The sequence below is a fragment of the Callorhinus ursinus genome, unplaced genomic scaffold (assembly GCF_003265705.2).
Source record: "Callorhinus ursinus isolate GAN/ISIS: 27379988/994484 unplaced genomic scaffold, GSC_fseal_2.0 scaffold65, whole genome shotgun sequence".
NCBI lineage: Eukaryota > Metazoa > Chordata > Mammalia > Carnivora > Otariidae > Callorhinus > Callorhinus ursinus.
In genome coordinates this window covers 7,288,155-7,315,684 of record NW_027397127.1, presented here as the reverse complement: position 1 = coordinate 7,315,684, position 27,530 = coordinate 7,288,155, and the positions used below count along the sequence as shown (strand labels likewise).

Genomic DNA, 27,530 nt, shown 5'->3' with positions numbered 1-27,530 from the left:
GAGCCAGGGTTGGGGGGGGCGAGGACAAGGGCAGAAGGAGAGGGGGAGAGAGTCCTAAGCAGGCTCCATGCTCAGCACAAAGCCTGATGCAGGGCTCAATCTCATGACCCCAAGATCATGACCCAGGCCGAAATTGAGTTGGATGCTTAACCAACTGAGCCACCCAGGTGCCCCCTTGGTTCTTTCATTAGAAAATGGTATTACAAACTAAGATTTGGGTGCTGAACATGCTTGTTGCTACTGGAGTATCACCTCATTTAGATCCTCTCGGCTGACAGAGAAAAAATTTATTATGTTTATATGTTTATACTAACCTGTGTTAGTATAATATACATATCTATATTTTATATGTAACTCTTAATAACTATGTTAAGTTAAACATGATTTCATACTGATGTCTCTAACTCTAAACCATTAAATGGATCATTCTAGCTTCTTTCCTTTGCTTATCTGTAAATTCCACCAGTGAGAAAGCTGGCTCCCACCATCTGCCATCCATCTACTTAATTGCTCCATCTCATTATACATATATATCAGTATCAGGATTGCTAACCAGTACCCCCATGAGACACAACCTTATTAACTAGGGTACAGTGAACAGTGATTATGTGCAGTTCTGTTTTTAGTCTTCTAGACTCCACATATTTCCAAAGATACTTAAGTCAGTACTTTTCACCCCCCATACCTTCACTGGGGTTGCTTCACATATTTGTAACACAGATTCTCTTGTCATAGTCTGCATTCTTTCCTGGGGTTCCCCCACCTCTCAAATGATTTTTTAATATTTGTGTAATTAAGGGTCACTCTTTATTAAGCTGTACAGTTTTATGGGTTTTGACAAATGTGTATCTTGCATCCACTATTACATTATCATACAGAATAAGTTTGCTACCTTAAAAATCCCATGCTTCACCTATTCCTCTTTCCCAACCCCCTAAACTCCTGGCAACCATTGATTATTTACTATATCTATGTTTTTGTGTTTTCTGGAATGTCATATAATTGGAATTACACAATATGTAGTCTTTTCATACTGGTTTTCACTTATTAATATACTTATAGTTCCTCTATGTCTTTCTGTAGCTTGCCAGATCATTTCTCTTAACTGATTAATTATATTCCACTGTATAGCTGCAGCTCAGGTGAATGTACCCATTCATCTATTGAAGGACATCCTGATTGCTTCCAGTTTTTGGCAATTATGAGTAAAACTATTATAAACATTCACATGCTGGTTTTTGTATAAATATTGGTTTTCAAATAAATTGGGCAAATAACTAAAAGTGTAACTTCTGGATTATATGGCTAAACAATGTTTAGCTTTGCAAGACTGCCAAACTGACTTCAAAGAAGTTGTACCATTTTGGATTCTCAACAGCAGTGAATGAGTTCCTGTTGCTCAGCATCCTCAATAGCATTTGGTATTGCCAGTTTTATTGCGAATTTTAGCCATTCTAATAGGTGTGTAATGGTATCTCACTGTTGTTTTATTTTGTAATTCCCTGATGACAAATGGTGATGAGTTCCTTTTCATACGCTTATTTGACATGTATATAACTTTCTTTTTGAGGTGTCTGTTCTTATATTTTGCCCATTTTTTAATTGGGTTGTTTGTTTTACTACTGTTGAGTTTTAGGAGGACTTTGTATATTTTGGATACAAGTCCTTTACTAGACATGTTTTGCAAATTTTTTTTCTAGTCTGTAGCTTGTAATTTTCTTAAAAGTGTCTTTCACATACCAGAAGTTTATAAATTTAACAAAGTCTAATTTGTCAATTTTTTTCTTTCACAAATCATGCTTTTGGTGTTGTATCTATAAATGTATCACCAAACACAAGGTCATTTAGATTTTCTGTTTTCTTCTAGAAGTGTTATAGTATTGTGTTTAACATTTAGATCTATGATCTATTTTGAGTTGATTTTTTAATTAACATATAATGTATTATTTGTTTCGGGGGTACAGGTGTGTGATTCATCAGTCTTACACAATTCAAAGTACACACCCATAGTACATACCCTCCCCAATGTCCATCACCCAGCCACCCCATCCCTCCCACCCCCCTCCACTCCAGCAACCCTCAGTTTGTTTCCTGAGATTAAGAGTCTCTTACGGTTTGTCTCCTCTGGTTTCATCTTGTTTCATTTTTCCCTCCCTTCCCTTATGATCCTCTGTCTTGTTTCTCAAATTCCTCATATCAGTGAGATCACATGATACCTGTCTTTCTCTGATTGACTTATTTCACTTAGCATAATACACTCTAGTTCCATCCATGTCATTGCAAATGGCAAGATTTCATTTTTTGATGGCTGCATAATATTCCATTGTAGATATATACCACATCTTCTTTATCCAAGAACGTAAGATCTGTGTTTAGATTCCTATTCTATATGTGGATAACCAGTTAGTTATTTTAGCACAATTTCCTGAAAAGCCTGTCTTTCCTTCATTGAATTGCCTTTGCTCTCTTGTCAAAGATTAGTTCATTATATTTGTGTGAGCTTATTTCTGGAATCTCTATTCTGCTCCATTGATCTACATGTCTTTTTTTTTTTTTAACCAACACCACCCTTCTTGATTATAGTAAATCTTAAAGTTGGGTAGTATCAGTCCTCCAACTTTATTATTCTTCAGTATTGTGTTGGATATTCTGGGTCTTTTGTTTTTCCATATAAACTTATAATCAGTTGGTCTATATCCACAAAATAGCTTGCCAGGATTTTACTGGGATTGTGTGGAATCTACATATCAGTTTGGGGAAGAATTGACATCTTAACAATATTAGGTCTTCCAATCCATTAACATAAGCTATCTCTGCATTTATTTATGATCTTCTTTAATTTTTCAGCAGAGTTTTATAGTTTTCTGTGTATAGATCCTGTACATATTTTGATAGATTTATACCTAAGTATTTTACTTTTTGTATGCTTTTATAAAACAGTATTGGGTTTTAAATTTCAATTGTTCATTTCTTGGTAGAAAGAAAAGCATTTGGCTTTTGTATATAAACCTTGTATTCTCCAACCTTGCTATATTCCACTTATTAGTTCCAGTAGTTATTTCACATTGTTGTTGTTGATTCTTGGGATTTTCTACATGGACATACATGTCATCTGTGAAAAAAGACAATTTTATTTTCCCCTTCTCAATCTGTGCGCTTTTTCTTTTCTTATTTTACTGCACTAGCTAGCATTTCCAGTACAATACTGAAAAGAAGTAGGGAGGTGAGTACATCCCTGCCTTATTCCTGATCAAAGGGGAAAGCACCCAGTTTCTCACCATTAAGTACAATGTTAGCTGTAGGGTTTTGTAGATATTCTTTAGCAAATTGAGGAAGTTTCCTTCTATTCCTAGTTTGATGAGAGTTTTTTGTTATGAATGGTTTTTGGATTTTGTCAAATGCCTTTTCTATATCAACTGAAATAATGGTATAATCTTTCTTCTTTAGTTTGTTGATGTGGTGGATTATATTAATTGATTTTCAAATGTTGAATCAGCCATAGATACCTAGAATAAATCCTACCTGATCAAGGTACATAATATTTTGATACATTGTTGGATGTGATTTCCTAATATTTTGATTTTTCAAACAAAATGTTTTAATCAAATATATTTTCCTAAAATTTAGGATTTTTGCATTTATGATCATGAGAGATACTGGTCTGTAGTTTTGCCTTATTCAATGATTTTATCTGGTTTTGATATTAAGCTAAGGCTGGTTTCATAAAATGAGTTAGAAAGTGTTCCCTCTGTTTCTATTTTGTAGAAAAGATTGTAGAGAATAGGTATCATTTTATGATTCCACTTTCACCCTTCTCAGCATATCAACTATACTTCATTTTGTAATTTTTAGTTGTCACCTTAGAGTTTACAATATTCATTTACAACTAATCTAAGTCCACTCTCAACATTATACCACCTCACAGGTAGTACAGATAACTTATAACAGTTATATACACCAAATAATAATTCCTCCCTCCTACCCTTAAAACATTCCTGTTTTATAACATTCATTTACCCATATGCTATAATTGCCTAACATATTGTTATTACTTTGAACAGTTATCTTTTAAATCATTTAAAAATGAGAAAATAAAAGATTTTATTTTACCTTCATGCATTCTTTCTCCCATACTCTTCTTTAAAGAGATCTGATTTTCTGACCTATATCATTTTCCTTCTCTCTGGAAAACCTTTTTTTTGAAAAATAAATATTTCTCATAAGGCAGATTTACTGCTGACAAATTCCCTCAGTTTTTGTTTGTCTGACAAAGTCTTTATTTTTTGTTCACTTCTGAAGGACTGTTTTGCTGGATACAGATTTCTAGGTGAGTGGTTTTTTTTCTTTCAATACTTTACACTCTTCTCTTCTTGCTTGTATGGTTTCTGATGAGAAATTCAATGTAATTCTTATTGTTCTTCTATAGGTAAAGTGTTTTTTCTGGGTGTTTTCAAGATTTTCTCTTTGTCTCAGTTTTCTGTTTGAACATGATATGCTTAGGTGTATTTTGGGGGTATTTATCCTGGTTGGTATTGTCTTTCTAGATCCTGGATCTGTGGTCTGGTGTCTGTCATTAATCTTGGAAAATTCTCATTCATTCCTACTTCAACTATTTCTTCTGTTCCTTTTCTTTATTCTCCTTCTGGTATTCCAATGGCATGTATGTTAGAGCATCTGAAATTGTCTCATAGTTCTTGGATATTATTTTCCATTTTTTTACAGTCATTTTTCTCTTTGCATTTCAGTTTGGGAAGTTTTTATTGACATGTCTTCAAGCATACTGATTCTTTCCTTGGCCACTCCCCAGTTTGCTGATGAGTGTATCAAAAGCATTTCTTTTTAGTGTTTCTGATTTCTTGTATCTCCTTCTGATTCTGAGTTTCCATCTATCTGTTTACATTACCCATCTGTTCTTGCATATTGTATATTTTCTCTAATAGATTCTTTAGCAAATTAATCATAATTATTTTAAATTCCATATAGCTGGTAATTCCAAAACCTACATAGCTTGAGTTTGGTTCTGATGCTTCCTTTGTCTCTTCAGAGTGTGGTTTTTCTTTTAGCATGCCTTGTGATTTTTTTTTTTTTTTGAAAGCTGGACATGATGTATAAGTTAAGAGGAACTAAGGTAAACAGGGCATTAGTATAAGGTTTTATGTTAATCTGGCCAGGAGTTGGCTGTGTTTAGTGTTTACTCTAGCTGTAGGTGTCAGAGGTTTCAATTTCTTCTAATGTCCTTGTTTTTTCTCCCCTGTTTTTTTAGGTTTCCCTAAAAACTCCATAAATAGAGCCTGAGCCTTGCAAGTCTTCCAGCTGTAATCCATAGTTATTGTATCAAAGCCCTATTGATGTGGTGGGAAAGTGTGGGGCAAGGGAAACATTCTGTAATCTCATAATTAAGTCTCAAGTCTTTTAGTGTGCCTGTGTCCTCAGCCTATAACCTTCACAAGTGTTTCACAGCTTTCTTATTTTATCTCTTTCTCTCTTAGATGAGATAGGAAGGCTAGAGTCATCTGGAGTTGGATAATTTCCCTTCTAGCAAGCTGGAGAAGGATTTGGTAAAGTTGTTTCACTTGCTGGGTGTCCCTTTGTTAGGTAGATGCTCTGTATATATTTCAAAATGATTACTTTTCCCTTCTCCATGCCAGGAACAGGAGATTGTTTCTTGGCCCTTCCCCTTGAGAACCTAGTGGAATTCCTAGAGTTAAAAGTAATGTAAATGTGAGGACCCTCATAGACTGAGGCCCCTAGAGTTTGTCAAACAATCCACACTCTGCTTCCAGAAATTTGTCAAGGTTACCACTTGTCCCTACCAGTTCATGGCTCCAGTGTTTTTTGTTCCTGATAAGCAGATCTGGGCTGTGATTCTCTGTAATCGCCTGTCTCTCCAGATTTTGGGGTTGCAGTTTACTTTGTGACTTCAGTTCTCTGATGGGTCCAAGAAAAGTCATTGCTGTTTCCTTTGTTCAGCTGTTTTTCTTGTTATAAGACAAGAGTGACAACTTCCAGGCACTTTACATGATGGAGCTAAAAACAAGTAGCTTCTTTCATTCAATATTGTTTGTGAGTTTCATGCATGTTGATACCTGTAGTTCTATTTTATTCATTTTCTATACTGCACAGTGTTCTGTTTTATGAATATACCATGCTTTATCCATTCTCCTGCTAATGAACAAGTGTGTTGTTTATAAACAATGCTACAGTGAGTATCTTTATAATCTCCTAATGTGCATGTGTAAGAGTTCCTCTAGGACAGATGCCTAGGAGTGGGACTGTTGACTTTTAGTGTATGAGCATCTTCTATTTTACTAGGAATTGCCACAATGTTCATAAAAGTGATTGTCTTCATTTATATTCATCCAGCAGCACGTTAGAATTCTTACTACTCTGTATGTTCACCAATACTTGGCAGTGTCAGGCCTTTAAAGGTATGCCAACTTCCTGGGTATTAAATAGTTTTTCACTGTAGTTATATTTAGCATTTCTTTGATCACTAATAAGGCTTCATAGTTAATTGGCTATTCATGTTTTCTCCCCCATGAATTGCCTGTTCACATCTTCTGGTCATTTTTATTGGGTTGTTTGTATACTTCTTATTGGTTTGTAGGGAAAGATTTCCTTAAAATGACTCAAAAAGCACAAACCATCAAATAAAATACTGATGGCCTGATTACATTAAAATGAAAGGGGCACGTATAGAATGGAGCACTGGGTGTTATATGCAAACAATGAATCATGGAACACTACATCAAAAACTAATGATGTAATGTATGGTGATTCACGTAACATAATAAAATTAAAAAAATTTAAAAATTTAAAAAATGAAAGACTTCTGCTTAACAAAAGACATCAGAAATAATGTTTAAAAGATAAGCCATGCACTGGACGAATATATTTGCTAAATAAGCAACATGTGTTTATATCCAGAATTTAAAAAGAATTTCTTGGGGCACCTGGGTGGCTCAGTCGGTTAAACATCTGACTCTTTATCTCAGCTCAGGTCTTGATCTCAGGGTCCTTAGTTCAAGCCCATGTTGGGCTAGATGCCGATGCGTGGAGCCTATTTAAATTTTTTTTTTCTGTAAATAATATGACAAACTAAACAATCAAATAATGGGCAAAGAAATGGAACAGGCAAAACACACAAGATTACTGAAAGGCTAACAAATGTATGATTACAAGCATAACTTCATTGCAAATCAGAAACATGCAAATTAAATCAATGAGATACCTTTAAACATTTTATACTGGCAAAAATAGTAAGTCCAATACTAAAGAGTCTTGGCAAGGATTGAAAGAAATTTCTGAAACCCTGCTCATGGAGTTGAATATATACATACCCTATATCACAGTAATTCCACTCCTAGGAATGTAATCTAGAACAGTAATTCTTAAAATGTCACTCTTAGACCAGCAGCATCAGCATCTCATGAGAACTTGTTGGAAATGCAAATTCTCAGACCCTACTCCAGGTCTACTGAATAAGAAATTCTGAAGGTGGAGGCCAGCAATCTGTTTTTAACAAGACTTCCAGGTGATTCTGATGCATACTAACATTTGAGAATCACTGCAATAGGACAACATTTTTCCAACATTTTTGACTGAAATCTATAGGAAGAAATGCATTTTACATTCTGACCCACATACATAATCATACACACACACACACACACACACACACACACACACACAAAACCAAACCAAAAGCTCTTTCCAGAAACAGTAATCACTGTTTAGAATATTTTCTATTCTATTCCATTTTGTTTCATTAAAAAAATTGCTTGTTGTGACCTACTAATTCCAACCTAAAGTTTCGATAACTGTCCTAGAGAAGCTCTTGTACATATACAGCAGGAGATATGTACAATGCTTGTTGCAGAATTGTCTGTAATAGCAAAAATAAAAAGAAAATATCTTTAGGAGAATGGATAAATTATAGCATATTTCTACAATGGAATACTACATAGTTCCTTATATTATTAAAATAAGTTTCAAAAACATGTATATTGAGTCAAAAAGCAAGTTGTAGAAGGATATATAGAGTATGATATCATCTAAATAGTTTTAAAATATGTAAAACTATATGTTGTTTATGAATACATAAATATGTAGTAAAAATATAAAAGCATGCATCAGAATGATAAGTAGCAAATTCAGGATAGTAGTTACCTCTGGAGAGGAGATAGGGAAATGGGATTGGTGAGGTTTACATGGAAGTCTTCAGGTGTATCTATAAGGCTCTCTTATTTTCCTAATTAAGCTGCCCTTGAACTAACAGCAAGAATATATTAGAATTGCAATCACTCAAAGGAAACTGCTTTAATATCCCTCATCTACAATGCATTTTTTTAAAATTCAGGGATAGCCAGAAGCTGACATTATTTTGTTTTTTAAATTAAACACAACCAAGTATATGCTCCAAGGGCTTGTGTTGCCTCTTTGGGTGACATGACAATAAAGTTTTCCATTCTGGATGTAACATATACCAATAATGTGAAATAATGATGTGCTCAATAAAACAAGGATTGTTTACCACTCTACTTATATATTTGTCAATTTCTCAAGACTTAGACACTTTCACTTTGCCGCTTAGTATCAGCAATTTAAAGTCATGTCGTATGAAAGCCAGGTGGAGCATTCTAAAGAAAAAAACTCATGTAATAACAGTAAACCCTACTCACAGCCAGGTGGACAATTATTTATTGACTAATTGCAGAGGCACTATGGCTACCTGATAGGGTGGTCCTACAAATATTACTTGATTTATTACTAGCCTAGGAAACTGGAGGCTAGTTTTCCTTCAATTCAGGACCTCTAGTAGATATGGACTAGAGTCTCATCAACATTTCTTTAAAATTCTAAGGGTAGCTTAGGACCTTAGGAAACCACAAAGAACATCATAGGAAATATGCTACTTATATAGTATGCAGAGAATTAATAGTCAAAGTCACGGAAAAACACAATCACAGTGCCGATGTCACGATTCCTTGGTATAATCAAAGCTAATTTAAAAGTATTAATTTAGGTAGAGGTAAAGAAAAATGAAAACAACCCATGTTTTTTTTTTTTTTTTCTTGGTTTGGCCTATACCTTGTTTGGCTCCCCTGGATTATATGAAGAAAACATAGGAATTTTTCGGATCTCTTCCTCTGACAAACGATTTCTCTGGATCTCATCTTCTGGGACAAATTCTATTGGCTGCGTCAGCTTCTTAGGCCCAGTCCAACACTGCTCAGGTGAATTATCAATAACTTTTGCCACATGGAGACTGGGACCTTTACCCTGTGCTGCCTGTTTTCCCTTGTCCTGGAGTAATGACGGGTTCTCAGCTGTGCCACTATCTCCCACTGATGTAGCTGAGACCAGTGAGTGGGAAGCAAAGGGTTCACCTCTCATAAGTTGGAACTCTTCAAGACGTTTTTTCATTATCATCTCTTGGTAAAAACTTTCCAGGTTGTTCATGGGATCACCTTTGTTCTTCTTTTGGGGTTCATCTAGATCAAGACAAAGAGATAGGGAAGTTCTACAAAGCCTACCAACACAACCTTTGACAAATAAATAAAAATCAAATCTTGGATCTCGGATACAGAAACTGCTGGGGCAAGTTTGACAAATGACAATAGTATACAGCTATTTTAATGTAGTGCATCTCAAGCAAGGCTGGAACTATGGTGAAGCAAGTGAGGCACCTCAGGTGCAAAATTTAAGGAGGTGCTCACTCTCAGAATCATGCAAGTACATGCACCTAACTGATAAAGACATTAAAAATGTAACTAGTATGGCATTATCCCACTTGACAAAATTAATAATAATCCTTTTAGTATCAGCTGCTATGGAGTTCATATTCAAATGGCTCTGATTATCTCAGAGATATCTTTTTATACTTGGCTGTTCAATGCAGAATCTAAACCAGGCTTTGGCTGTTATACCTGTTAAGTCTCTTTGATTTTAAAACAGTGCCCCTTCTTTTCCACCCCTCCAACTCATTTTTTTCTCCATCCCATTGAATTATTAGAGGAACCACATCATTTGTTCAGAGAACAAATGAAATTTGACTGATTATTCCTCATGTTATTGTTTAACGTGTTCCTCAATCCCCTCTATCTCTTACAAACTGGCAGTTAAAATTAGAGCTATGCTATCTAATATAATAGTCACTGGCCACACAAATCTATTTAAATTAATGTTTTAGATGTCAGTTCCCCAATTAAACTAGTCACATTTCAAATGCTCGACAGCCATATGTGGCCCCATTCTATGGGCAGAATACATAGAAACCATTTACATCATTGTGGAAAGTTGCATTACGATAGTGCTGATCTAGAGGTTTGATTAGATTCAGGTTCAATATTTTAGGCAACAATCATCCATAGATAGATGTGTACTTCCTATTACATCATGTCATAAGACACATAATGTTTGGTGGTCCCACTTTAATGACGCTAAAGTTGATCAGATTCAGGTGGTGGTAGTCTGATCCCTCCATTATAAGTTTTCCCATTCACCTAATGGGTTTTGTATCCATTGATGACCATTGCCTAGATCTGTTAATTTATTGAGTTGTAAAATGGAGCTCCCCTAATTCTATTATTATTTTGTATTTATTAATCCTATTATTTCTTTTGTGTTTATTATCTGGAATTCTATAATGAACTTACCGTCAACTATTTGGTTTCCCCATATACAGTTCATACAGGAAAGGCAGGACAAATGCTTGATTTTTTCCCAGTATTTACCAACTATGACAGTAGTGAGTTGGTACCTTAGAAATTTCCAATGGTGACCAATGATTATTTTTAGTATGATTGTGAGATCATTTTCATATGTTTGATGTGTTTCAATTAAATGTAATATTTATTCTTTTTAGTGGACAAATTATCCTACTAGGGACCAGTAAGTCCCTTCAGATTGGCTCCTGTGTTGCTTTCCAGTTTTTTGGCACAGCAAGATGTCACAAGTTCATTTTGAATATTTCCTGACTCAAACCTGATTATCTCTCCAAGGACCCCTGGCTCCTTTTAATGGGAAATAGTATTTAGAAACCACAGTGTGTTGCTAGGTGTGTTCATAGCTGTTGAGCTGTTGCTTCTAGGCCTTTTCAGTGGACAAAGCTAGGAAATTCTTTTAAAAGAAAAATAAATCATGAGTTCATACTGGTATATCCACTTTAAATTTAAGATTACAAGGTTTTTACTCAAACTCCTTGATTTTAGACTTATATCTCTTTTCACATATGCTTAAAATATTGGCTCAATGATATTAACAAAATTATTTATTAGCTTTTCCCTATAACATATTTATAGAATTTTAAAATGTCAGTAACAATACTAATGTAACTATTAATGATAAGACTACTGAATACAGTTTTATATGTCTTTGCAGTTATTTTTGTCCTTAAAATATATCCCATTAGGAAGGTACAAATGTTGTTCTACAGTCACTTTACATAATTGGTTTTTTTCTGTATGGTTATGTTACCAACTTTATTTATAGTCAGGCTCATGTGCTTCAGATTACTTATGAATTTTAGGAATTGATTTTTTTCCTTTTTTAGTATTTTTTATATTATGCAGAACATTTATATGAGTCTAAAGTGAAAACTGTGTTATACAGTACCTTCAGAGAAGTCTCACCTCCATCTCTGTCCCCTTCATCCCATTCCTTTCCTTTTCCCTAAGTATAATTTTTATTAGGTTTTGACATTATGGTTCCATTATTTCTTTTTTGAAAATATAAGCAGATAGGTGTGCATACACAACACATATATGTGTTTATCTATGTAATTCATTATTTACACCCCTTTTCTATATAAAAGGTAACTTACTACAAACACTGTTCTCAACTCACATTTTTGCACTTAACAATATATCCTGGAGATAACATATTAACGTGTAGTCTTCCCCATCCTCTTGATAGCTTCACAGTACTCTACTGTGTGGATGTATTAATTTATTCAACTACTCCCCTACTGAGGCACATTAGTGCTATATCCAGTCTTTTTTGCTTTTATGAATAATACCTTGACAAACAGCCTTGTGCATACAGGATTTTGTATTTTTCCAGTATGTCTTTGAAACAGATTACAAGAGGTGGCAGGGCTGAGACAAAGGGTAAATGTGTATGTAATTTTTCCTAATATTGTTAAATTCCACTCTGTAGTTATATTATTCTGCATTTCCACCAGCAAGGTATAAGAATATTTATAGAAGGATTTCTTAAGACCCCAAAAGCATTAACCTAAGGAAAATATTGACAAATTCAATTACATTACAATTTAAAACTTCTGTTCATTAAAAACATAATAAAGAGATAGAAAAGTCATAGAATGGGAAAAGGTATTTGCTGCACAAATAACTGGTAAAGAACCATTAAGAAAAGGGGCAGACAACTGAAAATATGCCTCACAAAAGAGGAAATATACATGGCTAATAAATATATGCAAAAATGTTCAACCATATTAGAATTCAGGGAAATGCTAATTAAGAAGGGGTTGGGATATTAATAGAAAACTGCCATACTGGCAAAAAACTAAAAACACCAATATCACATGTCAGTGAAATTGTAGAGCAAATGGAACCCTCACATACATTGCTGGTAGGAATGTGCACCCATAGTGCAAATCACTATAACATTATCTACTGATGTTGAATATATGCTGGTAATATGACCAATCAGTTCCATTCCTACATATATACCCTAGAGAAGCTTAGGCATATGTGTACCAGGATAAAATAATTATAATGTTTAGATCAGTACTATTTATAGTAGCCTGAAACTGGCAAAAATATAAATGTCCATCTAAGAATCAATTATAAAATTGTAGTCAGTTTATATAATGAAATACTATATTCTAATGAAAGTCAACAAATTTTAGCTATATATGACCAAGTGGATAAATATTCTAATGTATACCTTCAAAAATATATATTCAGTGACTATTAGGATTCAGATACTATTCTAGGTTCTTGGGATATATCAGTAAATAAAACAAAGATCCCTATCTTCATAGAGCTCAGTGAATTATACAGTATGTCAGAAGGTTATGAGTGCTATGAAAAGAAATATAGCAGTGTAATGGGTGATTGGAAGTGCTAGGGGGTTGTAGTAGTGGTAGATGCAATTTTAATGTTGGTCTTGGTAAGTCTTATTGAGAAAGTGACATTTGAGAGATATGACTTAAAGAAAGTGAGGGAATCTATCATGCTGATATTAGAGTGAGGGCCCCAAAGTGGGGACTATGTCTTAAAAAATTTAAAAAGTCTGAAATCATACAAACTATCTGACCACAATGGAATTACATTAGAGATCCACTGCTAGAAGAATTCTGAGAAAACATAAATATTTAGAAATTAAACAACACACTTCTAAATATCTCATAGGTCAAAGAACTCACAAAGGAAATTTAAAAAATATTTTCAACTAAATGAAGAGGAAAACACAGCATATCTAAATTTATAGATGTAACTAAAACAATGTTAAGAGAGAAATTTGCAGTTTTAAACACCTATATCAGAAAAGAATAATGTTTTTAAACCTATAATCTGAGCTTCCAAACTAAGGAAACTAGAAAAAGAGCAAACTAAACACAAAGCAAGGAAAAAGAAGAAAATAATAAAGATTAAGGAATAAATCAGTGCAAGAGAAAACAGAAAAATAGTGAAAAATCAATGAAACCAAAAGCCGATTCTTTGAAAAGTTTAACAAAATGGCAAACCCTTAGCTAGACCAACCACAAAAATAAGAGAGAAGACAAAAATGACTAAAATCAAGAATTAAAGATGGGGCATCATTACTGACACTACAGAAATGGAAATGATTATAAGGGATTATTATAAATAACTTTAGGCCAACAAATTAGAAAGCTTAGATGAATGGACAAAATTCATAGAAAGATACAAATTACCAAGCAGACTCAAAAATAAAGAGAATAGCTGAATAAACCTATAATAAGTCAGTTGAGTCAGTAATCAACAGTCTACCCACAAAGAAAAGTCCAATTCCAGATGTCTTCATTGGTAAATTCTACCAAATATTTAAAGAAATAATATCAATCATGCACAAACACTCTCAGAAAATAGAGGAGGGAATCTTTTCCAACTTATTCTATGATGTCAATACTAAACTGAAACCAAAGCTAAACAAAGACATCACAAAGAAAACACAAATATACCTCATGAACAGACACAAAAATCCTTAACAAAACATTAGCAAGTCTGCCTAATTCATCAATATATAGAAATGATGATACACATGCAAGTGGAATTTATCCCAGAAATGAAAGATTGGTTTATCATCTAAAAAAAAATCAATGAATATAATACATCATATTGATAGATTAAAACATTAAACCACCTGATCACTATTATAGGGAGTGTAGCAAAAGCATTAAACAAAATCCAACACCCATTCATGATTTAAAAAAAAAACTTCAATGAAGTAGGAATAGAAGGGAACAACTTCAGCCTGCATATGTTAGGCTGAATGACACCCACAAAATGCCCACATCCTAATTCCTGGAATCTATGAAAATGTTACACGGCAAAAGAGACTGTACAGATGTGATTAAATTACAGATCTTGAGTTAGGGAGATTATCCTGGATTATGCAGGTGGGCCCAATATAATCAAGATGGAGGCAGGAAGGTCAGAGACAGAGTAGTAGATGTAGTAATGGGAGTAGAGGTTGATGTAATGTGAGGAAAGGGCCATGAGCCAAGGAATTATAGGTGGACAGGTGGATTCTAGACACTGGAAAAGGTTCCCCTCGAGAACTCTAGAAGGAAGGCAACCCTATGGACAACTGATTTTACAACTTCTGACCTTTAGAACTGTAAGAGAAGAAATTAGTTGCTTTAAGCCACTAAGTTTATAATAATTAGTTATAGCACCCACAGGAAAGTAATGTACTATAATGCTAAAGATCATGTACAAAAAACCTAGAGCTAAGATCATAGTTTATCGTTAAAAACTGAATGTTTTCCCCCTAAGACTGGGAACAAGGCAAGGATGCTTGCTCTCACCACTTCTATTTGACACTGTACTGAAGGATCTAGACATTGCAAGGAGACAAAAAAAAAAAAGAAAAAGATATACAAATTGGAAAGAAAGAAAGAAAACTGCCTTATTCATAGGCAACATAACTGTCTATGTAGAAAATCCCAAGGTATCCACAATAAAGCTACTAGAATAAAAAAATTACAAGATCAAGAATGCAAGATAGATATACAATAATCAACTGTATTTCTATGGACATGTATGTAACAATCAGAAAATGAAATAAAACAATTTTGTTCACAAGAGCATCAAAATGAAAAAATATTTAAGAATTAGTAAAAATATAGTATTTGTAAACTTAAAACTATACAACATTGCTGAAATAAATTACAGAAGAGCTAAATAAAGGAAGAGACATTCCATGTTCATGGATTAGAATATTCAATATTATTAAAATGGCAGTTTTCTCCAAGTTGAATTATAGATTCAATACAATCCTTATCAAATATCCTTATCAATACAATCCTTATCAAATACAAAAAAGCAGGTTTTTTTATAGAAAAACTGACAAGCTGCTTCTAAAATTTACATGGAAATACAAAGGGCCTAGAATAACCAAAGCTATTTTGAAAAACAGGAATGAAGTTGGAGGAATTATACTACCTGATTTCAAAACTTATATAAAGACATTCAGAATATAAGGATAGGTGCATACATCAATGGAACCAAAACAAGTGTCCTGAAATAAACCCTTACATTTATGGTCAATTGATTTTCCACAAAGATGCCAAAACAATTCAATAGGGGAAATAACAGTCTTTACAATAAATAGTGCTGGGACAGTTGGATATGCATATTTAAAAATATGAACTTAGAATCTTTATCTCTCACACAAAAATGAACTCAAAACAGGTAACAGATCTAATTGTAAGAGCTAAAACTATACATATTCTAGAAGAAAACACAGGAGAGTATCTTTCTGACCTTGAGTTCAGCAACAATTCCTTATATATGATACCAAAAAGCCCAAGTCATAAAGGAATAAATCGATAAATGGAACTTCATTAAAATTAAAAACTTTTGTCCTTCAAAAGACACCATTAAGAAAATAAAAAGGCAAGCTACAGACTGGAAGAAAATATTTGCAAACCATATAACTTATAAAGTACTTGTATTCAGAATATGTAAAGAACTCTTACCACTCAAAACTAAGACAACAACCCCATCAAAAAATGGGTAAAAGACCTGAATAGACACTTCGTCAAACAAGACATAAGAAAGGCTGATAAACACATGAAAAATACTCATGATTATTTGTTATTATAGAAATTCAAATTAAAGCCACAATGAGATATTAGTACACACCCACTAGTATGGCTGTTAAAAAAAAAGGGGGGGGAGTAACAAGTGTTGGCAAGGATGTAAAGAAGTAGGAATGCTCATACATCACTGAAGAGAAAGTAAAATGATGTAACCACATTGGAAAACAGTTTGGCAGTTCCTCAAACAGTTATACAGTTACCACATGACCTAGAAACTCCACTCACTCAAGAGAAATGAAAACATATCTACTCAAAAACTTGGACATGAATGTTTGTAGTATTATTCACAGTAGCCAAAAAGTGGAAACAACCCAAAGGCCATCAGCAGTGAAAAGATAAAGAAAATACGGTATATATCTATAGAATGGAAAATTATTTAGTAATAAAAAGGAATGAATTGCTGATACAGGCTACAACATGAACGAACTTCGCAAACACGTTACCTGAAAGAAGCCAAATTCCAAAGATCCCATATTGTTAAGATTCCATTTATATGAAACACCTAGATACAACAAGTTTATAGAGAGAGAAGGCTTGGGGTAGGCGTGGGGGTGATCTACTGCAAATACGCTCATGGAATTTTGCAGAGTGATGGAAATGTCCTAAGATGGGACTGTATTGATGATTGCATAAGTCAGTAAGTTTACTAAAAATCACCTAGCTGAACACTTACAACAGGTGAATTTTACCACATATAAATTACATACCTCAATGAAGTTGTTGAAAAATCAAGAAAAAAACTATTCGGTCTCACAAAATGTTAGAACAGAAAATAGGAAAAATATATTAAAAGACATTAAAGAATAATTAAATGAATGAGAAGATATAGCACATTCACCTTTGAAGAGCTGAAGATTCATACTGTAAATATGTCAATTGTCCTCAATTCATTTAAATACTCAATGGAATCTCAGTCGAAATCATGTAAGAGAAAGTGTGTGTGTATGTGTGTGTGTGTGATTTGACAAGCTGATTCTAAAATTTCCATGGAAAAGCAAAGTATCAAAAGTAGACAAAACACTTTTGAAGAAGAACAAGGTGGAAGGAATTGTTTTTTTACTGTATCAAGACATTAAAAAGCTAAACTGTCATACTGGTTCTGATATACTGATAGCCAAAAAGACCAAAAGAACAAAAGAGAGAACCCATAAAAACACCCATGCATACATGAACACCTGATAGATGACAGAGTTAGCAATACAACGACAGTGCAGGGACATTTCCAAAATATAGTGTTGGGATAGAGGGTTATTTATATGGTAAAAAACAAAACAAAACAAAACCTGAAATCCTACTTCATACCATATACAGAAATCAATTCCAGGTGGATCAAAGACTTAAATGTGAAAGACAAAAACATAAAGCCTTCCGAATAAAGAATAGTATCTTCCTGAGCTCATGTAGGGAAGGATTCATTAATCAAAGCACAAAAATCACAAAGTAGAAAGGAAAATTAATAGATTTTATTACATACAATTGAAGAACTTTTATTCATCAAAAGACACCGTAAAGGGAATGAAATGATAAGCCACAAAATGGGAACAGGCATTTTCAACACATATAGCCAACAAAGAGCAAGTATCCACAATAATAAAGAACTTGTACAAATTTATAAGAAATGCACATAAGATGAGAGACAAAATTTGGAGATAGACTATTCAGGACATATAACCACAACACTTTCCTACTAGCTCCCTCTTGTCTGTAGCACTACTGAAGGTTAAGTAGTGATGATTGAGATCTGCCATATCCCAGGGTTTGGGGGCTGAGCTATTGCTTCGATACATGCCTAAAGTGACCTCTGAACCAAGACTGCACCTGGACACAGATATAAACAGATGGAAAGATATTCAGGTAATATTTGGTAAACGGGCAAAAGAAGTGAATAGCCATTTCACAAAGGAGGTTATCCAAATGGTCAATTATGTGTGAGAGGGTTTCCAACCTCATTAGATATCAAGGGAAGGAAGTTAAAACCACAATGAAACAAACAAAACAAATTGGACTTAGATTCCTGAAAAATATCAATGCCTGCAAGACAGACACAGATAGACACACACACAGAAAAACTGTTATAAAGCAAACTAAATGCAATATGTGATCCCTGACTCATCCTGGATTTAAAATTGAGAAATCTAATTAGAAACTGTATATTAGATAGTATGTGTAACAATGCTAAATATCTTAAGAGTGATCATAATACTATGATTATACAGAAGAATGTCTATGTTCTTAGAAGATACATAAGGAAGTATTTAAGAGTAAGACTTCTTGGGGCGCCTGGGTGGCTCAGTCGTTAAGCATCTGCCTTCGGCTCAGGTCACGATCCCAGGGTTCTGGGATCGAGCCTCACATCAGGCTCTCTGCTCAGCGGGAAGCCTGCTTCTCCCTCTCCCACTCTCCCTGCTAGTGTTCCCTCTCTCCCTGTCTCTCTGTCAAAATAAATAAATAAAATCTTAAAAAAAAAAAGAGTAAAACTCCTTAATGTCTGAAATTTACTTTCAAATTGTTTAGCAATACACAAACCACACACACATTCTAGTGTAGAGGAAATCAGAGGTATAGCAAATGTGGCAAAATGCCAGTAGTTGGTAAATGTACGTGAAGGGTGTGGGTGTACTATTCTTTCAATTTTTCTCCATGTTTGAAATTTTTCAAAATAGAAGGTTGAGGAAAACAAGACTTTACTAAATCCTAGACAAATAAGAAGTAATATAAATGAATGCTAGTTATTAAGAAAGGGAAAAGATAATATACTGAAATGTAAGTAAATACCCATTAGATTGGAGTCTGACAATACCCAGTGTGGACAAAGATATGGAGCAACCTGAACCTTCTTCACACGTGGTTGGTAGGTTTTTAACATGGGACAATTCCTTCACAAAAGAGGTAACATCTATAAAGTTGAACAGGGAGGAATTCTTCACCCCTCAATTCCACTCCTAGGTATATATCCAGAGAAACTCCTGCACATGTGTCCCAGGATACATTTACAAAAATGATCACAGTAGCAGGACTGATACTTACAGCTCCCCCAAGTGGAAACAACCCATATGTCCGACTATAGTAAAATGGATAAATGTCCATATAAAGGAATACTATGCTACAGTGAAAGTGAATGAACTATGGCTATACATTGTAATATGGCTGAATCTCAGAAATATAATAGGTAGAAAAGGAAGACCCAATAGAATACATACAGTACAATTCATTGATATAATGCCTAAAAACAAGCAGAACTAACCACTGTCTAATGATGTATGTATGGGTGGTAAAAATATAAAGAGAAGCAAAGCAATTATTATCACAAGTCAGGACAGTGGTTATAACTGGTAGGCAGGGAGATGTGATTTCTGAAGAGCATACAAGGACTTCTGGAGTATCGGCAACGTTTGATTTCTTGACTTGACTGACCGTATGTGTTAAGTACCCTCTGGCATGATCTATTTCATTATTAAAAATATTTTTTAGGGGTGCCTAGGTGGCTCAGTCAGTTAAGCATCTGCCTTCGGCTCAGGTCATGATCCCAGGGTCCTGGGATCGAGCCCTATGTTGGGCTCCCTGCTCAGCAGGGAGTCTACTTCCCCCTCTCCCTCTACTGCTCCCCCTGCTTGTACTCTCTCTCTCTCTCATAAATTTTTAAAAAAACTTAAAAAAATATTTTTTAAAAAAGTGAGTAGGAGGTAAGGAGGAGATAACTCAGTATACTGGGTTGAATAGTATCCCCCCAAAATTCATGTCCAACCAGAACCTCAGAATGTAACCTTATTTGGAAATAGCGTATTTGCAGATACAGTTAGGTAAGATGAGGTCATACTGGATTAGAGTGGGCCCTAAATCCAATGACTGGTGTCTTTTTAAGAAGGCCACATGGAAACACAGACACACAGACATACGTGTCACATGATGGTAGAAGCAAGAGATTGGAGTGATGCATGTACAAGGCAAGGATAGCCAGCAACCACTAGAAGCTAGGAGAGGGGCACGGCACAGATTCTTCCTCAGAGTCTCCAGAAGAACCAACCTTGTCAATATCTAGATTTGAACTTCTAGCCTCCAGAACTGTGATCACGAGAATACATTTCTGTTGTTTTAAGTCACCTAGTTTATGGTACTTTGTTACAGCAGCCCTAGGGAACTAATACAGATTTTGTACTGGGAAATGGGGTGCTGCTATATCAAATACCTAAAAATGTATTTGTTTTGGAATGTATTTGGCTTTGGAAATGGGCAATAGGTAGAGGCTGGAAGAATTTTTGAGTTGCTTGACAGCAAAAGGTTGGTTATCTTGAAGAGACTGTTGGTAGATATATGAGTGTAAATAGTTCTGGTGTGTGCTCAGAAGTAAAGAGGACAGTAGAGAAAGCTTCTATCATCTTAGAGAATACATATATCATCATGAATAGAATACTGCTAGAGATACGAACATTAGAAAATGTACTTCTGGTGAGGCATTAGAAAGAAATGATGAACATGTTATTGGATGCTGGAAGAAAGGCAATCTTTGTCATCAAGTGGCAGAAACTTGGCTGAATGGAGTTTTGCTGTTGGGTGGACTTAACTTATAAGTGGATATTTAGCTAAGGAGATTTCCCAGCAAAGTATGGAAGATGCAGCCTGATTTCCTTTGGTGCTTACAATAAAATGAAGAGAAAAGAGAGATAAATTGAGGAAGGATCTGTGAAAAAAGAAACCAGCACTTGATGATCTAGGGAATTCTCAGTGTATCTAAACAATGTGCTCTGGAAACAGGGCCAATGGTGTGGCTGGACAGACTTTCACTGAAGAGATTAGGTGTGTGACTCATGGATGCAATCAACCATCTCAGCAGAAGCCAAGAAGAAAGGAGGGGTTATCCAGAAAGGACCTTTGGAAAACCCTTATAACTGACTATATGGGTCTCTTGACAGGCATGAGACCAATAAGGTTTTTAGAGAATTGTATACCAGAAGAAACAGTGCCAGCCTGGTGTGAAAGTGACAAAGACAGGACAAAATGAAGGATGACTGCAAAGGCAAAACCACAGATGCAAAAGCCAGTGAGGGTGGGGCTGCAGCTACCTTGGTAGGCTGAGAAGGTGGGGCTATCCCAGAGGACCCAGAGAACAAGACCACCCCTGGGGGCCAGAGGAGAGAGCACTGAGTCCAGAGCATTACTCTCAGGCTCTGAGACCTAACAGAATTTTCCCTGCTGGGCAGTTAACTTGCTTTAGACCAGTAACCCCTTTATTCCTTCCTTTCTGCCCTTTCAGAGTAGGAATGCCTATCCTATGCCTGTCTCACCATTGTATTTTGGAAGCAGATAATTTGGTTTCACATGTTTCTGGACAGAAAGGAATTTTGCCTTAGGGTGGAACATACTCAGGGCCTCTCTGACACCTTGGTTTTGATTATTTAGATAATGACACTTGAGACTTTTTGAGTTGAGATTTAGATGAGCTTTGGGACTTAGACTTGATGCTGGAATAGGTTGACTTTTGTGAATATTGTAATGGGGTTAATGTATTTTGCGTGTGAGATGGATTTGACTATTTGGAGGCCAGAGGGCAGACTATACTGGGTTGAATAGTGTACCCTCAAAATTCATGTCCATTCCGAGCCTCAGACATGACTTTATTTGGAAAGAGAGTCTTGGCAGATGTCATGAGTTAGGATGACATTACACTGAATTAAGGTGGGCCCTAAATCAAATGACTTATGTGCTAATAAGAAGGCCAAGAGAAGGCACAGAGACACAGACACACACTGAGACCGCCATGTGATGATGGAGGCCGAGACTGGAATGATGCAGCTAGCTATAAGACCAAGGAATGCTGGCAAATGCCAGAAGCTAGAAGATACAAGGAAGGTTTCTAGAGACCTGCAGAAAGAGTATGGCCCTGCCAACACCTTGATTTCAGACTTCTCACCACAGTGAGAGAATAAATTTCTGTCGTTCTAAGCCACTAGATTTGTGGTCATTTGTTAAGGCGGTCCTAGAAAAAGAATCCAGTGATTTTAGAAGATTCTTCTAAGAAATTTTGTTGCAGAGAGAAGGAAAAACGATTGACATACACAACAGGAATGAATCTCAAAAAAAAAAAAAAAATGATCAGTTAAGGAAGCCTTCAGAAAGAATACAAAGGATAGCATTTCAGTTATCTGAAGTTCTAGGACAGGAAAAACTAATCTATAGTAGAAAAAACCAAAACACCAGTTGCCTCTGGGAAATTGTGACAGGAAGTATGATAAAACTTTCTAGAATGGTGGTAATCTTCTATGGATTAGGTTACACAGATGCAACGGTATGCTAGAAATGGCCCATTGATTATACACAAATTTTCCAGACTCCATGTTCAGTGATAACACTTCGGTAGCTTGAAATTTGCCACGGTGTAAGTATGTACACCAAGGAAACTGGCAAATGATGCAAATCAGAGCCCTTTTACTTTCTGGAGAGCCAGCTGTTAAACATTTACCAACACACCACTACAAAAATGTATACACTGGTCAAAAGTTCACAAATGAACACAAAATTCATGCATTTTATGGCATGCAAATTTTACATCAAAAGAAAAAATTGAAATATTTAATTCTAGCTAACAATATGCATGCTGAAGTATTTAGGGGGATATGCATTTACACTGGCAATTTATTTTAAATACTTCAATAAAATAAGATGGATTGATAGATGAGTGGAGGGCAGGTATGTGATAAAATAAAATATTAATGGTAGAATCTAGTTGGTGATATAATGGGTGTTTGAGATAAAATTCTTTCACCATTTCTGTGTGTTTGAAAATTTTCATTAAAAACTGGGGAAACATCACTTCCTATATGGATATCAAAAAAATATTGACATATGGACTGGCTTCTATCATTTTGATATTTCATTTTTTAAACGAAGTGCTACTTATTATGATTACAGTGAAGGGAGAGAATCTAAACATATTGTTTGCTCAAGTAGGTAAACAACTGAAGGGCATTTTTTGTCTTTATCATTTTTTAAAGATAATTCATGGTAGGAGTGTGGACACTATGGAAACTGGCAAGTAGTAAAGTCATGTTAAAATCCTGAAAGGAGGGGCTCCTGGGTGGCCCAGTCAGTTGGGTGTCTGCCTTTGGCTCAGGTCATGATCCCAGGGTCCTGGGATTGAGCCCCACTTCGGGCTCCTCATTCAGCAGGAAACCTGCTTCTCCCTCTCCCTCTACCTGCCACTCCCCCTGCTTGTGCTCTCTCTCTCTCTCTGTGTCAAATAAATAAATAAAATCTTTTTTTAAAAAATCCTGGAAGGAAAGAAGCAATACTGGGGATAAGTGACTGAGGTCCCTAGGGCTTGGATCCAGCACAAAGGTGTAAAGATTAACTTCAGGCATGAAGGATATACCTACCACTGAGTTGAGATGGAAGAAAATAAGACTCAGGATGCAGAATTAGCAGTCAGGCAGAAAGCAGATGAAGGCTCTTGTCAATGACAATGTTTCCTTTGAAACAGGAAGCCTATCTGCTAAAAATAATCAAACAGTAGGATGGAAAGAATAATGAAGATCTAAAAGAATATATGGAAGGAATGAAATGGAGAGCTGACAAGGGACCAGGAGATAGACTGCTGAACAAGGAAGAAGGCTCTAGACAAGACCAGACATGAGGAAACTGTAGAGGCATTATCAACAAAATTATATGATTGTTCTTTAGTAATGCTCAAAAACTATCCTGCAGAAATAAAGAAGGCAATTAGTTAGATTGATTCAGGGTTGAGGTTTTGCCGGGTAGGTATGGCACACAGACAAGGAAACAAAAAGAATGCTTCACTGGCAAGAACATGAGTAAATAATGGGTGATGGAGTCTAGGTAAGATGTGGAAGGAAAAGGAGACAGGAAGGGGATGACAGACTGGGAGAAAATAAAAAGGTCAAGGAACTGGAGATTTCAACAGGGTTGAAGAGATGGAATAACAGCCGTAAGAGAGTTGCAAGGGCCAGAAGTATAAGAAAGAGGTTGTGGTCAGAGTAATATACTGGGGCTTAAGATTTCAGAGGAAGTTTATTTCTAAGAGATAATGTATGTTTTCCCACTGATTTAAGGTTAGAAGATGGGATATGTTTTACTCCCCCAAAAGTGTTCATCTCAAGATATAGCAAAATCAGGGGCGCCTGGGTGGCTCAGTTGGTTGTGCATCTGCCTTCGGCTCGGGTCATGATCCCAGAGTCCTGGGATGAAGTCCCACATCAGGCTCCTTACTCAGCTCCTTCTCCCTCTCCCTCTGCCACTCTCCCTGCTTGTGTTGTCTTGTCCTCTCTCTCAGTCAAATAAATAAATAAAACCTTTAAAAAAAAGATATAGCAAAATCACACTTAATAAACCAAAAAATCTTCTCAAATCCCATACACAAATGCTATGATCAAGACCACTGACGTTCATGTAAGAACAGACCTAGACTTAAGTCCTAGCATGGCCACTTAATAAGTGACCTTGAGAAAGTAGCCTACCTCCTCAGAAGCTCAATTTCATTATCTGTAAAATGGGTATAATACTGCCACTATCTTGTAGGGTTAATATAAAGGTTAAACGAGCAAACACAGAAAATGCTTAGCACAGGACTGGCACAAATAAGCCCTCGAAAATTATTAGCTATTAGGAATTCTGTTTCCATGTAAGAAGTAAGCATACTTCATCCCTGCCTCTCCCACTGAATACAATTCTAAAACCTGGTGAGAATTCATGGAACATTTGAAGACTGCAAAAATTACATAGTAGCAGGTGGAATAGGTGAGAATTTGAAATAACAAAGAACCCATGCCCAAACGCAGCATGATCAGATTGCTGAAAAGTAAACAGAAAGAAAAAAAAGAGTAGAATAATAAGGAGAGAGCATTTAAAAATCCTTGTATTTATAGTCCACTGGTTTTCCACAAAAGTACTAAGACAATTTAATTGGGAAAGGATAGTCTTTTCAACTAAAGGTGTTAGGACAATTGGCTATCCATATGCAAATAGACTAAAGTAACCCTAACTTTACATTATGTGTAATTCAGCAATTAATTCAAAATGGTTCATAGACCTAAGTGTACAAGCTAAAACTATAAATTCTGTAAAAGAATACATATGAGAAAATCTTTGCAACCTTGGGTTAAAAAGAAATCTTAGTTATAGGACCAAAAGCAGAAATCATAAAAAAAAAGTAAATTTGACTTCGTCAAAATCACAAACTTTCAAGCTTCAGAAGATACTGTTAAGAGACTTGACATCAGTGCAAATGGCAGAGTACGGACCTCTTGAAATTCTCTCCTCCATAAAAGCAATTGAGAACACTGGCAAAAACTGTCAGGATCAGCTTCTCCAGAACTCTGGAACAATTAACCAAAGGCTTGCAGCAATCTGGGAAATATTTATTCAATAAAAATAGCTAAATCTCAATAAGAATAATAAATTTTATAGCATTTTAACTAGCCCTTTTCTCATCCATTTCTCCCAGGTCTGTGGTAACCTTGAAAACCAACAACCTGAAATCACAGTGAAAACCAGCAGCCTGGCAGCTACCCAGAGAGGGAAGAACGGGGCTAGAGTTTCTTCAAAGCACCATTGTCAGAGAACAGTCATCTAGGTGGCCTTTCTAGTGGTTCCCTGGAAGATTCCACAGGTAACGCTCTCCATGATGTAACTCAAAGCTAGCCACCCAGTGCTAAGAGCCTTCTTCCCAGAACTTTTGTCAAAAGTAATCACAGGAAGGGGACGCTTGGGTGGCTCAGTCAGTTAAGCATCTGCCTTCGGCTTGCGTCATTGATCCCAGGGTCCTGGGATCAAGTTCCGCATTGGGCTCCCTGCTCAGCGGGGAGCCTGTGTTTCCCACTGCCTGCCCCTCCCCCTGCTTGTGCTCTCTCTCTCCGATAAATAAATAAATAAAACCTTTAAAAAAATAATCAGAGGCAGTTGGTGAATTCTTCCCCTGCCTGAGGTGGTGGAGTTGGGATAAACAATAGGTTAACCAAAAAGCCTAGAAGGAAATCTTGGGGGATGAAATGTCCTTAGCGGGCACTGAAAAGCTCCAACATACTCCCAGGAATCTGGAAGGCCACACATGTGCACAGGCCTGTCCTCATAGCCGAAGTTGTATGCATGCTCAGGAAAGACTAGAAAAAATCCTAAGGTCTTACCTCTGACTAATCTTACATCTCTGCACAAGCAGGAAGTGAGGGTTTAAAATGGAGTTGTAAACTGCTCGGCTGACTATGGAAGATGTGCTCAGCTTGCATACAAATCCTTCAGTACTAGGAAATCCCTCAGTTCTGGGAAGAGTACTAGTTCTAGGAATAATTAAAACACTGTGTTAAGTAAGTTAAAGAAGGCCACATGTTATACAGTCCCATTTATAATGAAATGTCCAGAATAGGCAAATCCATAGAGAGGGACAATGGACTAGTTGCTATCTGGGCGGGGAGAAGAAAAAGGGACTGAGAACCATCTCTCGGGTGATGGTCATGTTCTAAAACTAGATTGTGATGATGGCTGACCAACTCTATAAATTTACTACAAGTCACTGAATTGTACATTTAAAATGACTGAGTTTAATGCTATGTCAATCATAACACAATAAAAAGGTGGGAAAAAACAACCCAACTACATTCTATAAGAAATTCATTTTTTAGAAAAATATGAAACTCACTTTCAAATATAATAATATAGATAGGATAAAAGTAAAATGGAGAGAAAGTAGTTCTAGAATGTGGGAGTAAGGACCTTGAAAATCTGCTCTTCCATAAAAGCAAAACTTATTAAAAATTAAACTTTTGATAAGTCTAGAAATTAAATAGAGGCATACAACAATAGGAGGAACAGTTATTCAAGAAAAACAGCTGAGTCTCACTAAGAACACAGTAAGATTTATTGCATTTCAGCTTCCCACAATCATGTTTCCCTCTCTCCAACTTTGCAGTAGCCTTGAAAACCAACAATCTTGCAACTGTGGTAGTTGCAAATAAAACAGCAGCCTAGGTGATACTATAGGAAGTAGAGCAGTTCTGGAGTTCACCAAAAGCCCCATCCTAAGAGAACTGTCACTGCTTGACCAGCCTAGTACTTCACTGAAAAGCTACAATCTGAGGGCTTGTCTTTGACTTGGTTCATATCCCACTCTGTAGAACAGCCCAGCCTTAAGGCATTTGTCAAAACCAATTGGTGAGGGTTAACACTGTAGCTGCTTGAGACAGCATTACCAGTCGGGGCTAACAAGAGGATG

General features: G+C 35.8%; 1 protein-coding gene across 4 annotated transcripts in view; it reads right to left on the bottom strand.

The window, feature by feature from the left end:
* Nucleotides 1–27,530, bottom strand: part of RBM41 (RNA binding motif protein 41) — an 82,327-nt gene that overhangs the window by 32,486 nt on the left and 22,311 nt on the right. For all 4 annotated transcript variants that reach the window (XM_025853682.2, XM_073885695.1, XM_073885694.1 and 1 more), the window contains one exon: nt 9,091–9,494. In XM_025853682.2, coding sequence (XP_025709467.1) covers nt 9,091–9,494 — 404 coding nt within the window. The remainder of the gene's footprint in view (nt 1–9,090; nt 9,495–27,530) is intronic.